General features: G+C 39.1%; 1 protein-coding gene across 2 annotated transcripts in view; it reads left to right on the top strand.

The window, feature by feature from the left end:
- Window positions 1-27,151, top strand: part of LRRC2 (leucine rich repeat containing 2) — a 181,349-nt gene that overhangs the window by 135,691 nt on the left and 18,507 nt on the right. For both annotated transcript variants that reach the window (XM_069087764.1, XM_069087765.1), the window contains exons 6-7: window positions 23,934-24,079; window positions 25,988-26,140. In XM_069087764.1, coding sequence (XP_068943865.1) covers window positions 23,934-24,079; window positions 25,988-26,140 — 299 coding nt within the window. The remainder of the gene's footprint in view (window positions 1-23,933; window positions 24,080-25,987; window positions 26,141-27,151) is intronic.

Below are 27,151 nucleotides of genomic sequence, written 5' to 3' on the forward strand. Positions count from 1 at the left end.
TTTGGTTCTAAAAGGAAAGAGCTTGATGCATAATGACAAGCAGTCAGGCATTAGGGAGAACAGATTTTGAAGGGCACAGAGAAAAAGTGGATGGGCCGAAATTCTACAGGGAAAGTTAGCACAGGATGGATTGGAAGACGTCAAGAATGAAATTCCGAGGAAAGGAACAGAAGCAATTCCAAGGAAAGCTCTGAAACAAACCTTAGGTATAGTTCATTTTTAGACTTAGCCCCAAATTAGTGTAACAAGGTCTCCTCTGGAAAAGGGACTCATTGTAAAATACGGGTACCAGCTCTGGACAGTGATTTATTTCCTCCAACACAAAAACTGCACAAAATGCAAAGGGCTCAATGCAAAACAGTTGCAGAATACATAAAGCATATCAAATGGCCCATTGTGTACCCCTGAAAGGTAAAGACAACTTCGTGAGACTGCTGAATAATTATTTCATGTTCACCTTGGATGTGCTTACTCTGAGCAGCTCATAAGGTCTTCATTTAGCCGACTAAGGCAGGGCTGCAGCTAGGCTGGGGAGTGGAATCACCTTTTCCTTGAGAGCTCTCATGGTTAGGGCAATAGATCTGGTCATCTGGAGCTTGCACCCTGAACCCAGGAGTTTTCTATTCGTAACATTAGAGCCAAGGCTTAAGGAGGGAAACAGAGGAGCCATTAGGTGGCGTGATAGAGCACCGACACTGGAATCAGAAGGACCTGCGTTCAAATGTGACCTCAGACACTTGATGCTTCCTAGTTGTGTGACCTTGGGCAAGTCACTTAACCCTGAATGCCTCGCTGAAACAAAACGAAACAAAACTCCCCCAGAACAAAAACAAAAACAAAGGAAAGAGAAAGGCCAAAGAAAGCAGGCAGAGTCGGAGCCTTCAGCCTGCCTAGGCAAACACGTGTCTCTTCTGCCATGTGCTTATGCTGTAAGCTGTCACTGCCACTGGGGCTTGCGATGGAGAGAAATCCCTTTCCCATTCTGCTGAGAAGGCGAAGGGAGAGGAAATGCTGGCAAAGAATCCCAAAAGATAAGGGGTGGAGATTTCAAAGAGAGTGTTAATCTTGCCTCCGCCAAGCAGAGAGAGATCTTTCCATTTAACACATACATAGCACGGTGCCTTTTCTAAACACAGAGTAGAGCTTCTTAACATATATTTGCTGGATTGAATTGGATTGAATTAAGACTGTACAGAAGTGGCATCGGCTATTCCCTAATGTCATAGATTTGCTGTTAGCTGTGGTCTTCTGACCCTGTCATGGAAGTGTTTTCGAGGTGATTCTCGGTCAGGTCAGGCTAGATGTCCTCTGACTACCCTTCCTATTCTGACATTGTGTGTCTTTCAGAGGAAGAACAAGGGCTTTAACAGTGTAAACATGTGATAGGAGTTGATAGTCCTTCTGTATTATACCCTGCTTTATACATGCAGAATATTACCTCTTTCTGGGTAGCAGAATTTAGGCAGAACTTTCTTTTTCTCTGCCTTCTCACTTTGAGATCCTTTTGCTTTCATAGGATTGAGTACAATCAGTCCTCAACATTTGCACATTTAACTTTTTCATCTTCAAGCATTCATTTAATTTTATTAATGACTTCATTTTCAATTTCATATTAACAACCATGCACATTTGTGGCTATGCACAGCAGAGGAAAAAATGCTTGTGCCACTCTCAGTTTCTAGGCTTGAAGGGTGGCTTGGAATAATTGACCACCTTGCTAGAGACATTGAGGCTGCAGAGCCCATCATTGGTTACAGCCTCAAGGTTAAATGTCAGCATGTCTTTGTTATGTTCCCATATCCAAGACCCTTAAGGATCTCAAGTGGCGCAGGAAGCAGACATCCCTGATGGATTATTTCAAGCTGGTGTGACCTTCAGGATCTTCAACACCATCTGCCAGTTTTGAAGGACATAAGGTTGGAAATGATGCTGAGACCTTGTCAGTCTCTGCATCTTCTGACAACAGCTACTGAAGTCCCAGTAACATCTCCTTTGGAGTGTGTGGGGCGTTCAGGGAGGATCAGCAGCTCTGGTGTGAGGACTGCGGAGCCCTTTACAAGGCTTCTCATCCACCTTTGGTGTCCACCTTCACCCAATTCTCACCTGTGGCTCCAAGAAGCTGCAGCGTGTGCAGCGGCCATACCCTGATAAGGTGTCTCAGCAGACAAGCTAAACCAGTTTGAGAGTAACTGATAGTCCTCAAACCTATGGCGAGTTGGGGGATGTCTACTACAAGCAAATGAAAACTCCCTCAGGCAGACTGGGCAGATGAGAACAATTTGTTCCAGTGGCCATGAAGGCGGCTGAAACAGGCACTGTGGGGCACTTAGGACTTGATCAGACATTGAAGACATCAAGGGCATCCCCTGCATCCTGAGCCATCACCAGAAGTCCTGACTTTTGTCTTGATGCTGGACTTTGATGATGCTGGAAGAGAGATGGAAGCTGAGGACTTTGTGCAGCTGTGCCTCACTTAAATCCATCATCCTATGATGTCACTGGCCCTCCTCCAAGTGAAGGATGAACATCAACACAGTACAATGTCCTCATCCCACCATCTGACACAGTGGAAGGTAAGATTCAGGCTAAAAAATGTTTTCGTTTTAAGAATTTTAATTGAGTATGTATGTTATTCCCTCTTTAAATCAAATCTGATGAGAGTAAGGTTCTCTCATTCCCTCTCTCCTCCCTCCTCTTCCTTTCCATTGTAAAAGCTTTTTCTTGCCACTTTATGTGACATAAGTTACCCCATTCTACCTCTCCCTTTCATGAAAGCCTATTTGAAGGCATATTGTGGATAGGACTCTTCTTTATGAGTAGATTGGTTTAGATGTACTCTCATTTGGGTCAGGAGCTTAGACCATACTTTCCATTAGCTGTTCATAACTGAAGCAATGTACAGTTATTTGAGGCAACTTGGAACCCAGGACCACTTTTCTCTGTTCACCATTTTATCATTACCCTTTAACTTCTGATTCTTCACTCTATCATTTCCTGTTGTGACTAAATGTAATAGTAATGGAATTTAAAGATCCCCCTATATTGGCTTGGTTTTTGGGTTGAGTGTTAAAACCCAGAGCTTGTGAATCCCACTTGTGGGATGGACTTGTTGACATGAAAAGCGAGGGCTGAACTGGGAGGAGCTGGTGCCCTGGATTTGGAGAGGCACAAGCAGAGGAAGAGAGGCAGAATTTTTTGGAAGCAGCATCTTGGAGGCAGAGAGACAGAGAGGATTGCTGAGGGCCAGTTCAAGCTGCCCAGGACTTTTGAGAGCTGCCACCCGGAGCTGCCAAGGACTAAGGAGACATGGCTGTGATGCCAGTACTTTGTCTGTCTGTTTTGATGTTGTTTTGCCAGATTCATCTGTTGGTGAAGGCCAATGCTGTTGTTGCAGAGGTTCTGGAACCTGGCTGTTGGTTCAGGGGTCCTGAGACTGTACTGCAGACAGAGAGTGAATTGCATCCACTGGTGAAGGACAGTGATGTTGTTGCAGAGGTCTTGGAACCTTGCTGTTGCTTCAGAAGCCTTGAAGAAGGATTTTCTTGTTGTGTGTTTACAGAAATACTGGAAGAGGGTTTTGTTAATGTTTTCAGGGGTCCTAGGACTGTTCTGCAGACAGAGAATGAATTAATGAAGACACTGGCAATGTATCTTGTGGCCTTGCTAAACTTTGTCTCCCCAGTCCTTGGCAGCTCCATCTGGCAGCTCTCAAAAGTCCTGGGCAGCTCAAACTGCCTCCATTACTATTACACTAGATTGTCTACTAAGCTGCAAATGGAGATGTGTTTGGGGACAGCTCCAAAGGACTCTCAATAGCTGATTGTTAATGGAAATCAGAAAACTCTACAAATCAGGGCTTGTTTTTTTGTTTTGCTGATTGTCCAGACTTAAGAAAGTGACAGAGAAAATGTTAATAAAAAATATTAAATTTAAAAGAAATCCTTCATTTTAGGAAGCTGATTGTTAAATATTTACCGATATACTCTTGCTAATATAGGACCCTAATTGCTTCCTGAAGCTTGTTCATCATTAGTGGAGCAGAGCTGCCGAGCCCAGGCAGGGAGAATGCTACCTCCCATATCTGACGTTACTCCCAGAGTCCTCTTCTCAGCTGCTTTTCTCTATCCCCTTTGCTTGTCTGGCATACTACTTCTTTAGCAGCCAAAGCTTAGATTACTCCCTTCTCCTCCTTTTTATGTCCTCTTCCTTTTTGCTCCTTCATCCTTCAGCTTATTTCAGTCTCATTTGTAAAGGAGGATGGTTTGGGGAGAAGGATATGAACTTCAAGCTATACCCCTAACTTGTAGTTCGATCCTGCTGAGTCTGGCTTGTGCTTTGGAGCCTCTGACCTAGTTTGATGTGAAAAACTCTTTAAAGTCCCTTTCTTCATCAGTCAGTAGCTTCTTTCCATCACACTTACAAATGGTGCATTTGTCCTACTTAACTTATTAGAATTAACAAGAAGGATGGCCTTATTTGGATTTTAATCAGCTACACTCTTCTTCCCACAATGCCCTGACATTATCTTGTATCTTCCTTCACTTTTGGTCAAAGAGAAAGTAAGGAAAAAAGCTGCAATTATATAAGTGCTGTGATTACACCATTGTGTGAGGACCTTATTGATGACTTTCCCCCAGTTATTCATTTCCCTGACAGCTAAATTTAAAGTCTTTTGAAGATAGAACTTGTAGTACAGTTCATTTAACAGCAATGAAAAGATTCCTGCATTAAACACTTCTCTTTTGGGCTCCTTTAGGGATGATCACCACATACCGAGGATAAGACACAGAACTTTTTCTGTTAGTGCTTGGAAACAGACGCAAAGTGGAGTCAGCATTAATAAGTGCTTATTTTCTGACTGACAGCCCTCTGATTTTACAAATAAGGAAACTGATTCCAAGAAAGGTTAAGAGTGACCAGCTTATGGTCTCCCATCTTTGAATGGAGTGATTGTGTAGGGGTGGGTAGATGAAAGCATGAAAGTGCACTATTCTGGGATTTACTTATGAGTAGCTTATAAGTTGGAATTGGGGAATCTATTTATGATACTAGGGTACACAAGGACTATTTGAATCTATATAGACACTTTATTTATAATTTTATTAGGCAAAGAAGGGAGAGACTTCCTTGAAGGTCTGCACAAACATTTGAAGGAAGAGATTAGTTTTGTGCGTGAGTTGGAATGTAAGGCCACTATGGTTCCTTTGAAATTTTGTGTTCTGTGATTCTGAGTTGGTTTTAGTGATAAAAACAAGGAGATAATTAAAACTTCTAGAACACAGGCAACATTATATAGGCATGAATCTTCCCAGTAAGCTCAGGAGGAACATCAGGAGACTGTCCTTCAGTGAAAATCAAAGTTCTTGTAAAGGTGCTACATCCTCCCTTTCTTCCCCCAGGATTCCACCCATGAAATGCTAAATCAGATCCCAGAAAGACAGTTGGAATAAACATCTTATGCACAAAGATCCTAACCTTACCTCATTTATTTATATACCTACATTTAAATGTGCATATATTCTATTCTCTGATGAGTAAGGATGGCAATGCCAGTGGCAGAATTCTAAGAAACAAAGCCTTATACATGTAGCTTTGCAAGATGTTGAGAGTCACTGTCGCAACTCTCCCTCTAACTGACCAGTCAGATGCTTTGACATCTGCTTCTTCTCCTCCTCCTTAGGTCTCTGGGGCTACTTTTGAGGGCTTGAGTTGTCTTTCTAATGCTACATCTGAAGTTCATATTCTAGTGTAGTCTCCCTGACTACCATTAATCCAGTGATTAGAGCCCCAAATCGCTGGTCAGTTGTTACCTGACTAAAATATCACTAAAATAAATTAGCTTTTAATGAAGGGATACATACAAAAGGAGAAGGGAACAGGTGTTGACTAAGTAGCAGCTTATGTTCCAGGAACGGTACTAAGCGCTTTATAAATATCTCACTTGATCTTTACAAACACCCTGGGAGTTAAGTACTAGGAAGATATAGCAAGAAAAGGAATTCAAACACGCCTTCCCCTCTATACTTCTGTTCTTGGGGAGAGTGGGCTAAAACTTAGGAAGAATTTGATGCACAAAATTCACTACCAGATGTGAAATAGCTGCATGACAGACCTGCCTTCTTGTTGACAAGAAATGATACCTTGTCTGCCATTGTACCACAGCCTGGTGGAATCCTGAGGATCATTCTTCAGGGCTGTAGTCCTCATAGGACTTGTCTGCTGGAAAACCCTTGTATGAACCTGTCGAGATCTCACAAAGCTCTCGACCAAAGGAAAGAAGACAAAAAAAAAGGAAATTATCTCTGTCCCTGATATATATTTCCCTGGGGGAGCCATGTCCTCATGAGACAACCTGTTGGAAAACATGGCACACCCTCACCAACCCTCTGGAATTCAGAGAGATAACTTTGTGCCTCAAGTTCAGTAGGAAAGTATAAGTCCTTTACTGAGTTCTTTTGGATGAATTCAGTTCCAGATTAGCAGCCAAACAGTAAGTGGATACAAAATAAGTTAACAGATACCTGAGTGTACTCTGATGCGGAGGTCCAGACCCTTCTATTGCATGCCATCAGGAGCTTCTAGAAGCAAGGGAGGCAAATGCCATGTCAGTACCTCATGATGCTCTCAGGACTAGGCTTTCGTTGGCCAGATCCCTGTTACACATGCCCAATTGACAAGAATATAGAATTTCTGTTTCAGTGAGTATTTATATATGTTAGTGCTCTGGGGACAAAAACATGGTCTCTGCTCACATTCTAATAGGGAGGACAAAACATAAATAATAAAGTGTATACATTATATATGCAGTATAATTGTGAAATAATCTAGGGACAGTGGAGGGAGAGAATTCTAGGGAAGACATAGCAGAAGGTGGGATTTGAGCTGTGTCCTGAAGGAAGTCAGGGAAGCAAGGAAGAGGAAGCAGGTAGGAAGAGGATACCGGATATGGGAGACAGCCAGTGCAAAGGCTCAGAGGAAGGGAGATGGGGAGTCCTCCATGAGCAATGCCAAGAGGCCAGTGTTGCCAGATTTTAGAGACCATGGAGTGGAGTAGAGTACTAGAAGCCTGGAAAGTAGGAAGGGGTCTGTTTATAAGCCATTTAAAATACCAAGCATGGGAACTTGTTTTAGAATCCTGCACTAAGACTTTTGGGATGCCCTGCATTTAATTCTGGAGACAATAGGAGTCACTGGAATTTATTGAATGAGGGAGAAAAGGTGAGGTTGTCAAACCCATGCCTTAGAAAAATGACTTTGGTAGGGGATGAGGATGCATTGGGGTAGGGAGAGAGGAGGCAGGAAGCCCAACTACTACAGACAGGAATGGATAGAGGTGTGAACTGTGGGGCTGGTGGAATTTGAAAGAAAGGGGCACATATCAAAGACTTTTAAGTAGAAATGGTCTGATTGATCAATATTTTGTAAATATCAGGAAATGAGATGGAGTTGAAGGTGACACCCCGATTGTGAGCCTGGGTGTTGGAAAGGTTCCTCATAGAGGAATCACTGAAGTAATTTTCATCCTGCCAAATAACTCTAGTGCCTACTTCACAGGACTGCTGTGAAGGACATGCTTTGTATCCCTTAAATTTTACATTATAAGCTATTAGGTGAAAACAGATTTCACATTGAGAAAATATGTAGTTGAGCCCATTGTCTTAAGCCAAGGTTGAAGAAGAAATTCTATTCTTTTTTCACATGGTTATAGAGCTACATGACCTCCACGTTTTCCTCTAATGCTCGGATTCTTCATTTCTGCAATATGTAATAACAGTACTCAAAAGCTAATGCATCACTTTCCAAAAAAAAAAAGGAAAATGATAGAAAGTACATAAACAATTGGATCTTGGCCAAAAGTTCATCTTTCCAAAAGACATTTCAAGAAATCAATAGATTTTAAATTTTATTTTCTTAAGGTGGTTGTTTTATTTTTTTTCAAAGCTTTGTTTGCCCAATAATTACATTTTCTTTCTTTCTTTTTAATGATTACATTTTCTAACCAAGATTGAAACTGCCCTGTAAGTAAACCCATGAAAGCTGGCACTGCATTGATGCTTTCAGCTGCTTCTGCCAAAGTACTGCCAACCCGAAGGGTAAGAACAGCTGTTTGCCAAGATGGCTTTAAGTCACAGTGCCAGCTGTTTGGAAACACTGAAGACAAGAAAACAAAAGGCATCATAATGTAATCACGACAGGATTATAGTCAGAGGAAAACGAGCAATTAATTCTTTCTTTGGGTCCTTATGCCATTAATATTTTGATATGGTTAATGGTTTAAGAAAAAAAGGACATTGTCTTGAGATAAAACCCTTATCATTAGTATTTAATATCAGAAGCATCCTTCTAGAACATATTCTAATTTCTGCAAATTGTTTTTTAAAAAGTATAAATAAATGAAGGAATGAAACAATATTTAATTATAATATGTCAAGCATGGCGCTAAGTGCTATGGCTACAGATAGGAAATCAAGAAAATTTCTGTTCTCAAAAGGATTCACATTCTTTTTTTTTGCTTCTTGGAAGGGCAATTGGGGTTAAGTGACTTGCCCAAAGGCACACAGCCAATAGTGTCTGAAGCTGGATTTGAACTCAGGCCCTCCTGACTCCAGGGCCGGTGCTCTATTCACTGCACCACCTAGCTACCCCAGGACTCACATTCTAATTGAGACAGGTCAGATATAGGATAGTTCAGTGGCTGTGAAGATGACAAGGTCCAATGGTCCTTAGAGATTTAGCAATCATTGGACCAAGTATCTTATGAAGCTTGGGAAAAAATGCATTGAAGTAGAAATGAGACATAAGTTCAGAATTCCAGAAAATTATACATCCCAACAAATATGCCAATGTTTAGCAAATTTTATTCTGCCTAAAATGATTCTGATATTTATTGGTTATTTGAGTAATTTCATTTCTCTGAGTCTTGATTTCCTTATTTGTAAAAGGGGGGTAATAATGCAGGTATTATAACACAGTGCTGTTGTACTGTTCTAATAAAATAATATATGTAAGGTACTCTACAAATTTTAAGGCATTCTATATGCATGTTAGTTATTAATGCCTTGACAAGTGTGGCATACTTAAAAAAAATTCTGTGGAAGGTCCTCAGTGACTCCTTTTACCCCTCCACACCCCCTTTCCCCACCCCTGCGTCCATGGAAGAATGTTAGAATACAAATTAGGGGAGCATGGAATAGTTTACCTGTCAGATTTATGGGAAAGGAAATAATTTATGACCAAACCAAAGATAGAAAGCATTACAGATTGTAAAATGAATAATTTTAATTACATTAAATTAAAAATGTTTTGCAAAAACAAAATCACTTCAACCAATGTTAGAAGAAAGGCAGAAAACTGGGAAAAATTTCACAGCAAGTTTCTCTGATAAGGGCTTTGTTTCTCAAGTACATAAATAATGGAGTCAAATTTATAAGAATCCAAACCATTCCCAAACTGATAAATGATCAAAGAGAGTGAACAGTTTTCAGATGAAGAAATCAAAGCTATTTATAGTCATATGAAAATTGCTCTAATTGATTATTGATTAGAGGGATGCAAATAAAAACAACTTTGAGGTACCACCTTAGACTTCTCATATTGACTAATGTAACAGGGAAGGAAAATGGTAAATGTTGGTGGTGATGTGGGGAAATTAGCACACTAATGCACTTTTGGTGGAGTTGTAAACTGATCCAGTCGTCATGGAAAGTAATTTAGAACTATGCCCAAACAGCTAGAAAACTGTCCATACCACCTGACCCAGCAATACCACTAGGAGGTCTGTATCCATAAAGAGATAAAAAACAAAAGGTAAAAGGACCCACATGTACAAAAATATTTATAGCAGTTCTTTTTGTGGTGTCAAAGAATTGGAAATTGAGGGGATGTCCATCAACTGGGGAATGGCTGGACATGTTGTGGTATATAATTGCAACAGAATACTATTGTGCTATAAGAAATGATGAGCAGCATACTCTCAGAAAAACCTAGAAAGACTTACATGAACTGATACAAAGTTAAGTGAGCAGAACCAGGAGCACGTTGTACACAGTAAGAGCAATATTACATGACAATTAACTGCGAATGATTTAGCCATTCTCAGTAATAAAATGATCTAAGACAGTTCCAAAGGACTTATGATGAAAAGTGCTTTCATCCTCAGAGAAAGAATGATGGAATATGAATGCAAATTGAAGTATAATTATTTAAAATTTAATTTTCCTATTTTTGGTCTGTTTTCTTTCAAAACTTGACTCACATGGAAATATGTTTTGCATGACTGCCCAAGTATAACCTATATCAAATTGTTGGCTTTCTCAGTGAGGGGGGAAGGGAAGGAGGAAGAGAGAATTGGGAACTCAAAATTAAAAAAAAAGAAATTAACTTTAAAATTGTTTTTGCAAGTATTTGGAAAAATGCTTTTAAAAAATAATGTTTGAATATAGGGTGCGCTAGTACAGCTTTATAGTTGCAATGATCCTACGTAGCAGATATGTCTTTGGTATGACCTCTGAATGGATGAGTGGATGACTTTGAGCTATTCCATGTCTATGGTACCAAGAGTAAGTATTTATGCCTGTGTGAATGTGACCAAGTAGTTGCTTATTCCTGAGCCACTTTAGGGACCATTTACCCTCTCAGTAACTCGAGATAGCTTTGTTTGAATGGACTTAGGTGGCAGATCCCTGATCTGCTGAACAGGGTGCAGGAAGATTCTGAATTACGTGGTGAGTTTGTTTCTGCAGGAGTGTAGGGGTCATTATAGATCAGGGAATCTCTAGACCCTCTTTGACAATAATCTGCCTCTTCAAGGTTCCCTTTCATCACGTCCCCTAACGCTATTTTCCAACTTTATCATAAACTCTATTCCCTTCATCCCTCAGAGGACCCGGGTTCAAATCCAGGGATTGTCTTTGCCTCTTTTTGTATCCCTAGCACTTAGCATAGTGTTTGGCTCATAGTTGGTGCTTAACAAATGATTATTGATTGGTTGGTTGGTTGGTTCTTCTATTAACTAGATATGTTATTTACTAGATAAATGATATATCACTTAATTTCTCTAGGCTTCACTTTCCTTACCTGTAAAATGAGGGAGTAGATAACCTTGGAAATACCTTCCAGTTGACATCTATGACACTTTGATGTTAGATTAATTAAAACAATTATTGGGAGAAAATCTTACTGTTGTATTAGAGGCTAACAAAGCTTCAGACCTAAAGAAGTGACCAGAGATAAAGAACAGTAGCTTGAGAGTTAGGAGATCTTGGTCTGAGTCCCAGATCTGTAACTACTAGCTTTATTTTGGCCTTACATATTCTCCAAATTTCAAGTTTTATATCTATAAAGACAGGAATTTGAATTAGATTAGATTTGTATTAGATTAGAGATTAGGTGATCTCTAAGGTATCCTAGCTCTAAAATTCTGTTATTCTCAGCACCTATGAAGACTTTTCTGTGCACAATTAGATTATAAAACCAAAAGCAATAGACTTTATCAGTCAGTTATTTTCAATGATGGTAGTAAAACTGCAATAAAAACACATCCATAAGCCTTTTTCAAACCAGGGACCAAATCTTTAATTGTCAAAAGGAAAGAAAGAAGATTCTGAACATCATCTAAATTCAATCATCATGATAAGAAGCAGTATGGGTAGTATTTTAGATAATGAAAACTATCATAATTAAATATAAATATAGGTCTTACTGGGACCAGATATTTGAGCCATCAAATATTGTTAAAATGAAGTTGATATAAAGTTATTCCTCTGACTGGTTCTGATTGATAATAACTGGAATAGGAGAAAAGAAAATTCCATAGGTAGAACTGGTAATTCAAAGAATCATGGATTTAAAGAGGTTAGAGACTTTGGAGGTCATCCAGTCCAACGATCGCAATTTAGTTTAAAATGGCCCTTAAAGTAATCTTAAAGTTCCATTCACAGCTTTATTCAGATTAATAGGAGGAATCCCTCAAACTACATGAATTATAACAAAGAGGGCAAAGGTAGAGGGGCTCTTCATATATAACTTGAGGGGAGGTAGGGATTCTGCAAGCAGCAGAATATTGTATATGTAAACACATATGTGTATACACACATACATATGCACACATGCATTGTACATATATGTATGCGTATATATGCATATACATAATATATATGTATATTGGGGATAGCCTCACTGGAGAGGGATATTGAGAAAGTAAGTCTTTTCAGTTTAAGGCAGTGACCTCTTTCAGCCAGTGCTATTTCCTCACCTTGTCTGGAATTTATTCTTTTTCCGGTAGCTAATATAAGGGATTTTACTGTTTAGGGTTTTAAAGTTTAGAGTTTTATGTTGCTCTATCAGGGGACTGGCCAATGAAAAGCTAGTTCCTATGAACATTTCATACAGCATGCTGCCTGATGCAATTCCCCATATGTAATTGAGAGAACGTGAACGTGAGATCATCTATAATTGTTTCCTGTTCACTTACTGTGTGGTGAAGAGGAACATGTAGCCCATTATACACTCTGAAAGTACTCATCTCAGCTCCCACTTGTGCTGGAGTCAGGTTCCCAGAGGACAACTATATTTCCCCCTTAGCGTTCTTGCGCAACCCTAAGGGCTTTGGGGATTTTCTCTAATTCTACTCATTTGAGACCCCTTAACATCTCCCTTACATAAGTGATTGATCCAATAATTAGCACATCAATATAATTTAACCAATATCAATGATTTTTTTACAAAGGGATATTTATTAAAAAGGTATAGCAAGAAGAGAAAACAAACATATTCCCCCTAAAGCATTCCCTCCTATACCACCTTAATTGCTGGGAAGATTTGGCTAACATTTAAAGTGGTCATTACAAAGAATTTACTCCAGTAAGTTGCCTTCTAAATGTGGTACATCCAATGGATGAGTTACTCTCTTGTTTATAGCCAATGGACAAGTTACTCTCCTGCTTAAAAGTGTTTCTTGATGCTGTGTCCATTCAGTTTTGAACCAGAAACCCCAGATCACTCCTTGTGCCTACTGATGTTGGGCTTGTCTGTCTGGGTGTGATAATAGCATCTACCTCCTGAGGTTGTTGTGAGGATAAAATGAGATAGTATTGTTAAGCTATTCTAGTAAGTTAGTGATTATAGATGTTAGGGATTATTAGTTATTGTTAGTTAGGAAGAAGAAAGGTAGCCTTCTGACTTGAGTGTCAGTCAGATTTATAATCTGGAAGACATGAGTTCTAATTCTACGTTAGACATTAACTGTGTAACTCAGGACAAATCATTTAACCTCTCTGTCTCAATTTCTTTATCTGCAAAATAAGGATGAGGTCATAAAAGTACTTTGCAAAACTCAATGAAATTCACTTAAGTGTTAGGAATTGTTATTACTTTATTTAGACATTTATTTATTTCCCAACCATAGCAAATTGTTCGTATAGTATCAATGTGTAGTGGAAAGAATTCTGGGCTATAATTCAGGAGATTAGATCTAATTCTGACTCTTCCTTTAACTGGGGTAAAAGTAGATTATCTCTAAATTTCTATTTAGCTCTGGAAGTCTATCATTCTAATTCTGAAGGACACGATGTCTAGGTTGTGCTTTAAAACCAAAGTGGAATAAAGAATTGAAGAAGTTATCTAGATGATATAAACCAAGTATCACCTCAGCACATATACTGTACAGGACAGATTAGAGAGAAGTAAAATGGTGCCAGAAAGAGCTACTGCTAACTCTTGCAATATTCCAGGTGATGGACACGTTCTAAGACATCTTTCAACTTTAGAAGCTTCTTATTCCCCTTCAGAACTTTTCTCTACTTTGATGTTGCACTGAAGTGGCACCCAAGATGGAGATGACTGATTTTACAGTGACATGTCCGAAATGACTTCTTTATTTTAAAGGGAATCGTTACCCTGGAAGCTGGATTTAATAGCGTTGTAGTCTGTAATAGGGTTTCTTTCACTAAATATTTCTAAATCTACCAACTCTCAAAACCTACATGATCTCAAGAAAACTGCCAACTATTTGAGCTTGCATTTGGGGGTCTTTGAAGATCTTATAAGAAAAACTTTGATTGTGAATACTGTAAAACATGGGGAATAGTCAGGTCATCAGTGTGCTTAAGACATCACTTGAGCACTCAAAATTATTCAAGTTCCAATTCCAATCAAGTCATTAAATTCATTGAGTACTTACTTTGTTTAAGGCCCTGTGTTAGGTACTTTAAAATTACCCAAATAGATTGATGTTCACAAGTGATCTTCTTTTAAATTTTTTACGTGCCTCTGTATGCCCTGAAAACAAACTCTCATCCCTATCAGCTAAATCAGAGACAAGGCAATATTTTATATGCCCTAATTTTAAGAATGCTATCTAACAATCTAACCATCTATCTCTCAACAAAACACGTCCAAAAGAGTCAAACTTGAAACAGAGATAATGATGGTTATTTCTCATACATAAACATCTATGTATGTATGTACATATATGTACATACACATACACACATAGATATGAATGCGTATGTGCACACACACTCTTACTTTTCTTACCGCCATTTCTACTTTCTTAAAGAGCATGTCAGGTATCTAAAGGTTAGGAGACCAAATATAGTAGATTCATTCACAAAATTAAAGAATAGAGTTTGTCATTGAAATGTAAAGTTTGTACTCCACACATGGCATAAATGTAACAGGATTTCTGTGGCAAGTAACCCCTCTGTGCATCAACGAATAAAGTAAGGAAATGGAGGAACCCCAGTTGAACCTTTGTTTTCTCCTCCTATGCCAAGGGTTTTGACTCAAAATAATAAAAATACAGGGGAAATTTATGTCTTCAGATTATATTTCTCTCTCTTGGCTTTTTATTTCTCTTACCATCTTAGGCTAGTTTGTTTTTGCAGGCAATACCTTCAGGTCTGGGATTTTAGAAGAAAAATCTAGTGTTCAGCAGATCCCTCATAGGGTGACTGCATATGCAGTCAAGTCACATAAACAGTTATTTATTTAGTTCCTACTATGTGCCAGACACTGTGCTACCTTCACAGACATAATCAAATGGCAGACAGAATATACAAGCAACTACATACAAACAAGGTAGATACAGGATAAATTGGAGATAATCTCAGAAGGAGGGCATTAAGGGGGATGAGGAAAGGCTCCTTGAAAAAGTGGCACCTTAGCTGAGACTTGGAGAAAGTCAGGGAAGTCAGAAAAAGAGATAAAGAAAGATAGAACTCCTGGCAAGGGGAACAGCCAGTGAAAAGACCAGAGCTGAGAGATGGAATGTCTTCTGTGAAGAATAGTACAGCCGCTAAGTCTCTGTGGAGGGGTCTAAGGTGTAAGAAGATTAGAAAAGGCCAGATTTTTCTGGGCTTTAAAAACCAGGCAGAAGATTTTATATTTGATGCTGGATATATTTGCCACACGATTACGGATAGCATTGCCACTCATTTTCTATTGCCTAAATAACAATATATTAAAGTTATTGACCGCTAATGAATTGTACAGAACACGAGGATACACAGTAACACAGATATCACAGTGGGCAAGGATGACTGCTGAGGGTAGATGCTGACTGGGCTTAGCCAGCTGCCTCAGAGACCAGGGCTTTTCTTTTTGACTCTTTCTGCTCACAGAGAAGTGCAATAAAAACCACAAAGAAATGGGGGGATCAGTTTCAGCTATTTTCTCTCTGGTTCAGAGCCACGAGAAGAAGAATTTGTTTTTAAGGGTACCAGAGGTCATCTCACCCCATCTGATTCACTACATTTAGTGTTTCCCTGTCCCAGTCATTGCATCGTTAACTGGAGATGGCCATGATTTTTTCTAGTGATAGCTACATCTTTCAAGTCTTTCACAGAGAGAGGTGCTAAATGTTTTACTCTGCAAAATCTGCATGGTCTTAAAAACAGAGGCAGTGTGCGTTTCTATCCCTCAGTCACAGCTCGATTCTTGTCTCCAGAATTTTTTGTTAGCTGTTCTATGTATCTCACCCCCACTCCCATGTTCCTGGCTTCAGTGACCAATGGACTCTTGGGAACACTTCCGTTGTCATGGTTGTTCCAATACCGAGTCAAATTCTGATACAGTGCTAGAGAAACCTTGAAGAGCCGATCTCCTCCTCCATGCCTTCCCGTCCCCGACTACTTTTCTCAATCTAGTTTCATTCTTAAATGTCTTCAGAAGGAACACACTTAGGTCTCTTTCTTTAAAGCTTCTCTTTGGCTCCATTGTGTTTGATTCTTTTTAAAAGCTGTTACTGTTCCTAACCTCCCATCATCCTTATTCAGGATATTCTACAAGCAGCTTTATGTTATCATCTCATACTGTTCTTGGCTGTGATTTTCCTTCCTCTGGAAAGGAGATAGAAAGATTTTGGTATAGGTGGATGGTATGGTTGGTACAGGCGCTTTTGTTCTCCTCATATTGGCAATTCATGCTTCCTCAAGACAGTGAGAGTTCTGTGTCAAAGTCTGTTCTTTTGAAATTCTCCATTTTTTCAAACTATCTAGAGCTTCCTTATGTGGATCAGGTTGGAGATGTCTCAATTGTGCCGCATTTCTCACTTTTTAATTTTTTTCTTCTAATTTATTATTGATTTGATCCTTGTCTTAACCAGTTAATTATCTGCACACAGATAGATGATTCTGAAATGATTCTACATTGGTAACCAATTATTTTCTATTTGTAAAAAGTATGATCAATTTCCTTTTTTTGGATGATATTTGGTGCTTATCATGTGCAATGTGTCCCAACTTTCTTCTCATATAAAGTATTGATATTATGTAGTCAGCAGTCTTCTCTGTAGCCCACAAACCTTTAAACTTTTTTTCACATATCTCACAGGAATCTTCTCTCTAGACTACAAACTTTTAACCTCTCTCATATCACTTCTGAGCGTTGCTTTCCAACATATTTTATTCCATCTTCCTTTTTGCTTGATTTTGCTTTGAAACTGCACAGTACTAAATTATATGTCAATTTAATTTTAAAGGTCTTACCAAGGCATTTATAGATTTTCTTTACTTCATTCACTACAACAAACTCAAATAGAAACAAATCTCTATGGGCTGCATGCTGACTTCAGAAAACCATATATGAACTTTATGTTATATTGTATTTTTGTTTATCTTGTTAAATATTTTCCAGTTACATATTAATCTAGTTGGTGCCACACTGAAATTTTGTGGCTGCTTGTGGCAGGTGGGCATTGAGTTTGACCCCTTCGGACTATAACATCTGTCAGGATATAGGCTTTAATTGTCTTCAGAGTATTCTTTTTTAGAAACTGCTTCTTATTATCACTGGGATATGAAGTAATCGGGTATCTCGTGAAACGACGCTTCTTTGTTGCCTTCAGATATGGGATAAAATAAGCTTCAGCCAAGTCATCATTTTCATTTCTAAGGGGGAACCTGTGAGACGTCCTTACGTTTATCTGCAATTTCCTGTTGTCTATTGATTTAATCTGCAGCAAGGGTGTTCAGATCTACATGCTTCCATTTTTCCTCTATTCTGTCTATGCGTTGATCAGTGGCTGAGGATCTCACATTTAGAATATCCATCTTGAATTAATGTTTATAAATGTTAAAGATCTGTAAGATTCTGGACACCCTTTATCTCTTCCCATATTCTCCTAAAACTGCAGAGATGGAGGGGAGGAGTCACAAAGATCATTTCCTGTGATTTTTTGGTTATTGTGTTGTTATTGTCATTTCATGGGTTGCCACAATCAAAGAATCACTCACTAAGGGGGGCAACTTATTGATGAGGAAATTCTCCACATTAAGGTACTTAGTAAGTAACTGGGACCATACCAGGCAAATAAACTCTTTTAGCCTCCGTTTTCTCATCTGTAAGTTGTATATCATAATAACATTTACTTCCTAGGGTTGTGGTGAAAATAAAGTGAAATACCGCGGAGAGCACTTTGTAAAACTTAAGGTACTATAGAAGGAAGAAACAAAGGAAGGAGAGAAGGAGAGAAGGAAGGAAGGAAGAACAAAGAAATGAGGGAAGGAAGAGCGAGGGAGGGAGGAGAGCGAGGGAAAGAAGCAAGAAAGATAGGAAGTTAGGAGAGAGGGAAAGGATGGAAACAAGCATTTATTAAATGCTTGCTATATGCAGGCACTATGCTAAGTGATTTGTTTATTGATGGTATTTTACTCATTGTATTAAGCAAGTCTCATAAAACTGCAAAAGTCTTCTGGATATTATCTATAATCACGTGAAAGAGTCCAAACTATCTATACAGGAAGGAACAAAAAAAAAGTGGATGACGAATACCTGTTGTCAGGCTATGAAATGTAATTGGAAGGACTACCTGTAGAATTCATCCATTGACATATGTATCTCGGGCAGTTATTGTGCATGGAAAATGAGCTGCACCCCTCAAATAGGGGGCAAAAGGTGGACTTGATCGCTTTTGGGTAATAGTGCTGTGATTTTAATAATCTTAAATTTCTGAGACATGAAGGAAGTCAGGGAAGCCAGAAGATAAAGACAGAGGCAGAGAATTCCAGGCATGGGTCATAGCTAGTAAAAGCACTCTGAGTCAGAAGATGGAATCTCATGTGCAAAGGAAAAGCAAGGAGGCCAGCACCAGTGGAATTACAGTGTACCTGAAAGAGGGTAAGGTACAAGAAGGTTGGAAAGGAAGGGCCCGGGTTATGAAGAATTTTAAAAGCCAAACGGAAGTCATTGGGGTTTATTGAGTGTATGTAATGTGTGGTGTGTGTGTGTATGTGTGTGTGTGTGTGGTATATGTGTGTATGTGTGTGTGTTGTGTGTGTATGTGTGTGTATGAGAGAGCAAGTGAGTGAGAGAGTGAGAGACAGAGAGAGAGAGACAGAGACAGAGAGAGAGAGAGAGACAGAGAGAGAGAGAGAGAGACACAGAGAGAGAGAGACAGAGAGAGAGAGAGACAGAGAGAGAGAGAGACAGAGAGAGAGATGGTTGGGCTTGAACATGAGGAAGATGATGTTGACGGATGAATGGAGGATGGGTTGCAGAGTAGAGAGATTTGAGGTAGAAAGACCAACAAGCAGGCTGTTGTAACAGTTCAGGCACGAGGTGATGAGGCCCCTGCACCAGAATGGTTGCAGAGGGAAGGGAGAATATACAAGAGATGTTAAGAATATTGAAAAAACTGAAATTGACCCCTGATGGAATATGGGGGGGGTGAGAGATCAAGGGGTTGAGGATGACACTTAGTTTGTGATTTAGGGGAACTGGGAAGATGATGGGGGCCTTGGCAGTAATAGAGAAGTTTGGAAGTGATGACATTCTTGGGGAAAGAGAATGAATTCAGTTTGGGACGTGTTGAGTTTAAGATGTCTATAAGTCATCCACTCTGAAATGGAAAAAAGTTGGAAAAGCAAAACTAAAGGTTGGGAGGGAGGTTAAGGCTAGCCAACTGCATCTGAGGGTCATCTGCATAGACACTGTAGTCGAAACCATGGGAGCTTGTGAGAACCCCAAGTGAAATAGTATAAAAGGACAGAAGGGAGAAGAAGAGAAGAGGAAAAGAAAAGATAGGAGGGGAGGGAGGAGAGAAGAGGGCTCAGGACAGAGTCTCGTTGTGTTGTGATCTTCACTATTTGAGACAGTACTCATATTGATGAGATCAGGAAACCATAATAGTTTAGAAATTCTTCATGGAGTTAACATTTCTGCTATTCGAATTTGTGTACCTTGAAGGCAGGGACTGTTTTTGCCTTTGTATCCACAGTGCTTAGTACATAAGTGCTTAATAAATGTTTGTTGATTGACTATTATATATACCATAGTTTTTCCTCATGGTAAACATTGACCAGTCTAGTTTTTTTTTTTTTTTTTTTTAGCAATCGGGTTTAAGTAACTTACTCAAGGTTATACGGCCAGTTATTTCTGGGTGTGGTGCTGAGTGTCTGAGCCTGGGATTCGATCCAGGTCATCCCAACACTGGAGCCGGTGCTCTTACTCGCTGAGCCACCTGGCCACCCCTAAGCAATTGGGGTTAAGTAACTTGGTCAAGGTTACACGGCCAGGTGTTTCTGGGTGGATGCTAAGTGTCTGAGCCCGGGATTCGATCTCCAGATCATCCGACACTGGAGCCGGTGCTCTTACTCACTATACTACCTGGCCGCCCCAACCAGTCTAGTTTTAAAATTAAACAGAATTGTGGAGTGTCTTTGGTGTCATTATGTTCTTAGGAATGTTTTATTAAGGCCATGTGTATACATGTAGCTCATTCAAATGCACACTTGCACTTTCTTGGCCTTGTAGAGTTGTCAAGAAATCCTGATGCTAGGAGTGGATGCCTGTATGCAGCACAAAAGATAAATAAAGAAATATAATCAAACATCAGTTATTTTGAAAACAATTTAGAAAAAAAAATCTAACAGAATCCGTTAATAAGAACTGGCTTTTAATAGGGAATTTTTTTTGCACTGAATTAAAACACAGTTCCTTTCCAAATGATTGATGTTTGTAGCAAGTGCTGTTGAGACAGAAGAGTGTATGATAATCATACCGTTCATCCCAGAGAACTCAATTTCCCCTTTGGAAAGTAATGACTGACTGATAGAGTTTTTGCTACCCAATGAAAAAGCCCTTTCGACACTTACCTCTGTTTTTATTTTATGAACAATGCGTTTAGTATCTAGAATTTACTCTGAGATGTTATTGTTTAATATCTTTTTTGACTTGGTATCATGGCTTCCTATAAAATAGATAGCTTTAAAATATATTTAATGCATTTAAAATGTATTCAGATGAAAGGTATTACTCTGCGTTAATATTATATTTATGTGTTTGGGTCAAACCATTCTATTAGTTATTCATGTAATGCCTATTGCCATAGGCATTTATAAAGAATGGTGAAGGCTTGAAGGTTTAAATGGCTCTTTAAAGAGATTTCGTATAGATTTATCCTCAGGAACAGCACAGATTTTATTCATAAATTTCCCATCCAAGTCAATAACAGTTAGCCATTAAAATCTTGAGTTCAAAAATAACTATCAAATTTGCACACTCCATCAAAATGTGGAGCCATTTTTTCTATGATATAGTTACTTTGTCTTTCACAAACAAAGCTATATGTGAGGTCAAAAGGTTTTTTCCCTCACTAACATTTCAATGTTTCTGCACTCAGAAAAGTAGGAACAGAAACCATAAAATAGTACCTATCATAAATACCTATAGCACTTACCTAGCAGAGTTTCTGCACAAATAAAAATGAGATGGTACATGTAAAGGGCTTTGTAAGCTGTAAAAATCCTATACAAATGTCAGTTATTCCTATTAAGCTTAGGAACCTCTGAGCAGTCATTTTAAAATTCAATCCACATACAATTCATCTGGCCCAAAATAGATAATCTTTACACCCTGACTCCTCACTCTCACCCCAACCAGCATCTCCAGTATGTGGCCAAATCTTAGTGACTTTTATCTTCATCACATCTCTCATATGCCTCCTTCTGTCTTCTGACGGTGCTTCCATAATAGTGCAGGCCTTCACCATCTCGTGTCTAGGCTATTGCAGAGCCTTTTGGTTGGTCTCCTTGCCTGGTCTGACCCCATGCCAGGCTCTGTTCAGCTATCAGATTAATTTTCCTGAAGCATACATCTCACTATGTCACCCCCTCACTCATTCAGTAAACACCAGGGGTTCTCTCTCACCTCCAGGAGCAAATATAAAATCCTCTGGCATCCAGAGCCCTTTACCTTTTACCTCGTCCCTCCCTCCAGTGACAATGGTTTCATTGCTATTCCATCTCCTGATTCCCAGGCATTTTCACTGGTTGTTGACTGTCTAGAATATTCTTCCTCCTCATCTCCAACTCCCGGCTTCTCTGACTTCCTTCAAGTTCAGCTAAATTCCTACCTTCTATATGAAGTCTTTCCTGATCTCTCTTAACTCTAGCATCTCCCCTTTTTGGTTATCTTCATTTTATCATATATATGGGCAGCTAAATGGTAGAGTGAAAAGAGCACTGGGCCTGGAGTCAGGAAGACCTGAGTTCAAATCTGGCCTCAGACACATGACCCTGGGCAAGTCACTTAACCCTGTATGCCTCAGTTTCCTCATCTGTAAAATGAGCTGGAGAAGGAAATGGCAAATTCCTTCAGCATCTTTGCCAAGAAAACCCAAATGAGGTCACAAAGAGTTGGACACGACCTAAAATGAGCAACCATTTTATATATATATATATATATATATATATACATATATATACACACACATACATATATAGACACATTTATATGCAGATAAATGTACATACTATATATTTAATCTCTATATAATTATGATTTTAACTATTGCTATGCATGTAAAAACTGTACATAGATACTTTAATCTCTGTATAGCTACAATTAGAACTGTAACTCTATACATGTACATGTATGTATGTATGCATGTGTACTTTGTTCATAGTTATTTGCATGTTTTCTCCATTGGACTCTGACCTCCTTGAAAGCAAAGACAGTTTTTTGCCTTTCTTGGTCTCCCCATTGCCAAGTGACTGGAGCACAGCAGGCATTTTTAATACAAGCTTGGTTGGTTGGTTATTTCTCTAGTTCTTGACATCACTATGTTGCAGCCAAGGCACACTGTCCGGCTGTGGCTGATCAGGCCAATACCAGCTCTACCACAGCTTGGCACAAATAGTCCACGTGCACATCTGGAGTGGACATGTCTCTAAATGCTCACATCTCGTGTTTCTGAGCTCCTGCAGACCGGCTCTGCTCACGGAGCACAGCGCCTTCTTGGATGTGGGAACGTCATGCTGAGCAGCCCTAAGCAGCATCTCCCATGCTGCACAATCATTCCAAAGTTCTTCAGAGAGCCCTGACAGTGTCCTTGTATCACTCTGTCTGACCACCATGTCAGCAGCTGCCTCGTGGGAATTCTCCATAAAGTAGAATGGCCAGCCCTTCTAAATTGCGCTCTCTGCAATAGAATTTGAATGCTTGGCAGTTTAGCTTGAGAAAGCTGGTACCTTATTTTGCCAGGAGATCTTCATAATCTTCCAAAGACAACAGAAAAGAAAGTGATTCAGTTTCCTGGAATGGCACTGGCATGCTGTCCAGGTTTCGCAGGCATACAACCTATGGACTGACTCCCATATCCCAAGCTCCAGGCAAATAGGACCTGTAACCATTACCTGACCAAAAACCAAACCCTGTGCCACTCCTTTTTCTTAGTATGCCCTCCCCCACAATCTATGCTTGTTGAAATTATTTCCTGTTCTTCAAATCCAGGTTCTAAAATGAGCTCCCCTTTATCCACAGCCCCACAAAGAAAATGCACTATTTCTACCCAAGACTCTTGTACATTATACCTCTCTTACGAACTTTTCATGTTCTTACATGTATTATATGTATTACAATTTTTTGGTCTAGTATCATCTTTACAAAATTATAAGCCCCTTGAGGGTAAGGACCATTTATTCAATCAGCAATCAACAAGCATTTATTAAGTGCTTACTAAATGATGAGCATTGTGCTAAGTTCTAGAGATGTAAAAAAGGCAAAAAACAGTTCCTACCCTGAATGAGCCCACAGTTTAATTGGGAGACAACATATCAATGACTAGATGCATACAAGATAGAATAGGTAGAAGGTCTTTTGAGACAGGAAGGCACTCATACTTCTGGATTTCAAATGAATCATGAAGGCAGCCAGGGAAATGAGGAGGCAGAGGTGAGGAGACAGAGGGTTTCAGGCATGGGGAATACATAGCCAGTGCAGAGAGCTGGGCGAGGGTGGGGCGGGGGGTGAGTACTGTGTGTGATCTCCTCCCCTCTCCATGCCAGTGCTGGTTTTCATGTTCCCAGGTGGTAAAAAACAGAACAAAATAAGACCAAAAAGAAAAAAAAAACTAATCTATCAAACAGAAACATATTTGTAGATATTATTTTTACTTCCGTGAAGTGTAATTAAAAAGTGTTATTCTTTCTTTCTAGCTAAGTAATTTGAAACAAGTTACATATGTTGATGTGTCAGCAAACCAGTTGTCCAGTGTGCCCATATGCGTTCTCCGGATGTCAAGTTTACAGTGGTTGGACATCAGCAACAATCATCTGAATGATCTTCCACAAGATATAGACAGGTAGTCATTTACAGTATGAGGTAAAATATTTGATTTTTATTCAAACTTGATTAATCAAGTATGACCTTGGAGAAAACATGTCACAAATTATTTTTAAACAACAATTAATTTCAGGGATTCTTTTGGTTTCAGAAAACTGTTTTGCTACATGAAGCAGTGGAAATAAACTTTGCTGTTCAGTTGTATCTGACTCTTCATGACCTCATCTGGGGTTTTCTTGACAAAGATACTCAAGTGGTTTGGACATTTCCTTCTGCAGCTAATTTTACAGATGAGGAAACAGAGGCAAAGAGTTAAGCGATTTGCCCAAGGTCACACATCTAGTAAGTGTCTTAGGCCAGATTAGAATCAAGAAGGTGAATTTTACTGACTTCGGGCCTGGCCCTTTATCCACTGTGCTGCCTAACTGACCAGTGGAAATAGTGTTGTCTTTGAATCCCAGAGACATGGATTGGAGTATCATCTGACCCATACTGGCTCTGATGCTCATTAAGCATGTGCCATTGGGAAAGTCACTTCACTTCCCAAACTGGTTTCACCATTTGTAAAATGGGTGTAATATCTGCACGACTCACCTCATGAGGAAGGGCTTTGTATAACTTCAAGCTTACACTGTGGACTGTCATTTAATGTCGGTGACCATCAATTTATTGATTGTCTGCTTGGAGCATTCTTAACTCACTTAGGCTTTAATTGGCACCTCCTTGTACCTTTACCTTTCTATATTCAATTCAGTCTAACAAGCCTTTGTCAAATAGCTACTATGTGCAGGGAATTACATTAAGTGACATGAGAGTGAGTGATGCTACATCAGTATATCTGCCATGAAACACCTCCATTATGTAATTCCTCTTTCCCATGCAAGTCAGGCACTGACTTCAAAGTGATTCTGCAGATACAAAGGGGAAAGTAACGGGACAAGCAGTTATGTGACTTCAGCCCTTTACACGACCAAATACGGTTGGTTTAATCTGTTAATTCTTATCACTGACATCTTCTTTTGCTAAAGTATAAATGACTTTCACAATATTTCTCAATCTAAAGGGGATCAGAGGCCCCATAGTCTAATCATTTGATTTTACAGATGAAGGTAAAGAAGTGCTTCACCCGAGGTCACAACAAGTAGCAAGCATCCGAGGCAAGGTTTGAATCGAGATCCTTTGACTTAAGAGTCACCCTTTCCCAGCTAACCACAGTGCGGTCATTATAGGGAAAAGTGTTTTCTGAGCCTCACTTTCCTCATCTGAAAATTAGGATAAGGGCTGGCCTTTTGACTTCGCTGTTGTAGGGAACTCTCTGGTAAAACAAACAATCAAACATCTTCTACCAGGGTGACACCTTGTCTGCAACTTGTTGGCACATTGAGAAGTTAATCAACTTGCCCAGGGTTATACATGTACACATACAGGTATGTGTCAGAGGTCAGGCTTGAATCCAGGTCATCTTGACTGATCCTGGTTCTCTATGGTCATGCTACCTTTCCAACTCCAAAGCAAAGCTTCACAGTAGGACAGTTGTGGGGGGGAGGGGGAGGTGCTTTTTCAACATCAAGTACTATATAAGTGTGCCAGTAATGAAGAAATAAGTTTATCAACATAATAGTATCTATTGGTTATATTCCCCCAATAGAATGTAAGCCTCTTGAGAGCCAGCAATCTTTTATTATTATTTTTGGTTGTTTTATCTCCAGTGCCGTCCTCACAAGTAGTGTGTGCTTTGATAAATGCTTGGCGATTGACTAAGTTAAAAGAGAATTAGTTTTATTCGAGCTGATAGATTATTAGATTCACCTGGTCATCCAAGAGGCTTACATTTTTTGTACCAAAAGGAGCTGACATATGATACTAACACGGGCTTGTACTCAAGTGTCTTGTTTGCTGACGTATGATGTCTTTTCCTTCTTCTTAGGCTAGAAGAGCTGCAGTCCTTTCTCTTACATAAAAACAAGCTGACCTACCTCCCTCAGGCTCTGCTCAACTTAACAAAGCTGACCTTGTTAGTAGTCAGTGGGGAGGACTTGGTGGAGATTCCAACAGCTATTTGTGAGTCAAGCACTATAAAGTAAGTAGAGAAAAGAAAAAAAAAATCTACAAATGAATTTAGACCCAAAATAAAATAAATGACAATAATGAGAGGGTTATGGGAGGGAAAAATGGTCTTCACTTTACTTCAGTGTACTTCTTTATAAAAAACACTTGTACCTTTGGTTGATCATTTCAAGTAATAATGTGATAGTGATAAGATTTTGTTTTACTCAGGGTTTTTGGTGGCATTTTATAGTATTCTAAGGTATATGAAAATTAGAGGGACATTAAAATACAAAGCACCATGAAACCTCAATTAACCAAATGGAGCTTGAGAAATGGAATCTTCTGGATAACTGGATGTCTTCATTATCCAGAAGCCCCTTTTACTAAAATCTTATTTTTTAAAATCTACTGTCTTATTTATAAGTATAGTGTATGTAACATAAATTATAGTTTTTGCATATATGAATTGAAGATTTTGAAAGTCTTTAGGGGTCCTAATCCTTAGTATTTGGTATACTATTGTAAATAAAGGGGACAAGGACAAGTGGTTCTGTCAGATTAAAAAAAAAACTAAATTGCCTGTAGGTTTTTTTTTCTTGTTTGTTTAAAAAAAGTAGGACAATTGAAATAAATGATTAACCAAATGTTCTGATTAAATAAAGTTTTCTTGTATCATATGTTTAAATATTTAAATCTTTCCACATAATGATATTAGAAAAGCTTTTGAGCATCTGACATATGTACTCACCTATCCATTCATTTCTGTATAAGCCTTACTTTTCACCATTCCTCTTTTAATTTTAACAGATAAAGTATAGCTTCTCTAAGCTCAATAATACTCTATAGTCATGGCTAAACTGAAATGCTTAAAGGTTGTGATCCACCTAGGACTTAAGAGCTATCTTCTAGTCTTCTTAGTTTTTCTTTCCTTCTCTTCCTTCCTACTTCCTTCACTTTTTCCTTTTCTTCCTCTTTTTCAGAGGAAATTTCAAACTCAAACATTGCATTACTGGGACATGGGCATTAGAGTGAGAAGCATGAT

This window comes from Petaurus breviceps, unplaced genomic scaffold (assembly GCF_028583685.1).
Source record: "Petaurus breviceps papuanus isolate PSGF00001 unplaced genomic scaffold, PetGlider_PUasm1.0 183, whole genome shotgun sequence".
Taxonomy (NCBI): domain Eukaryota; kingdom Metazoa; phylum Chordata; class Mammalia; order Diprotodontia; family Petauridae; genus Petaurus; species Petaurus breviceps.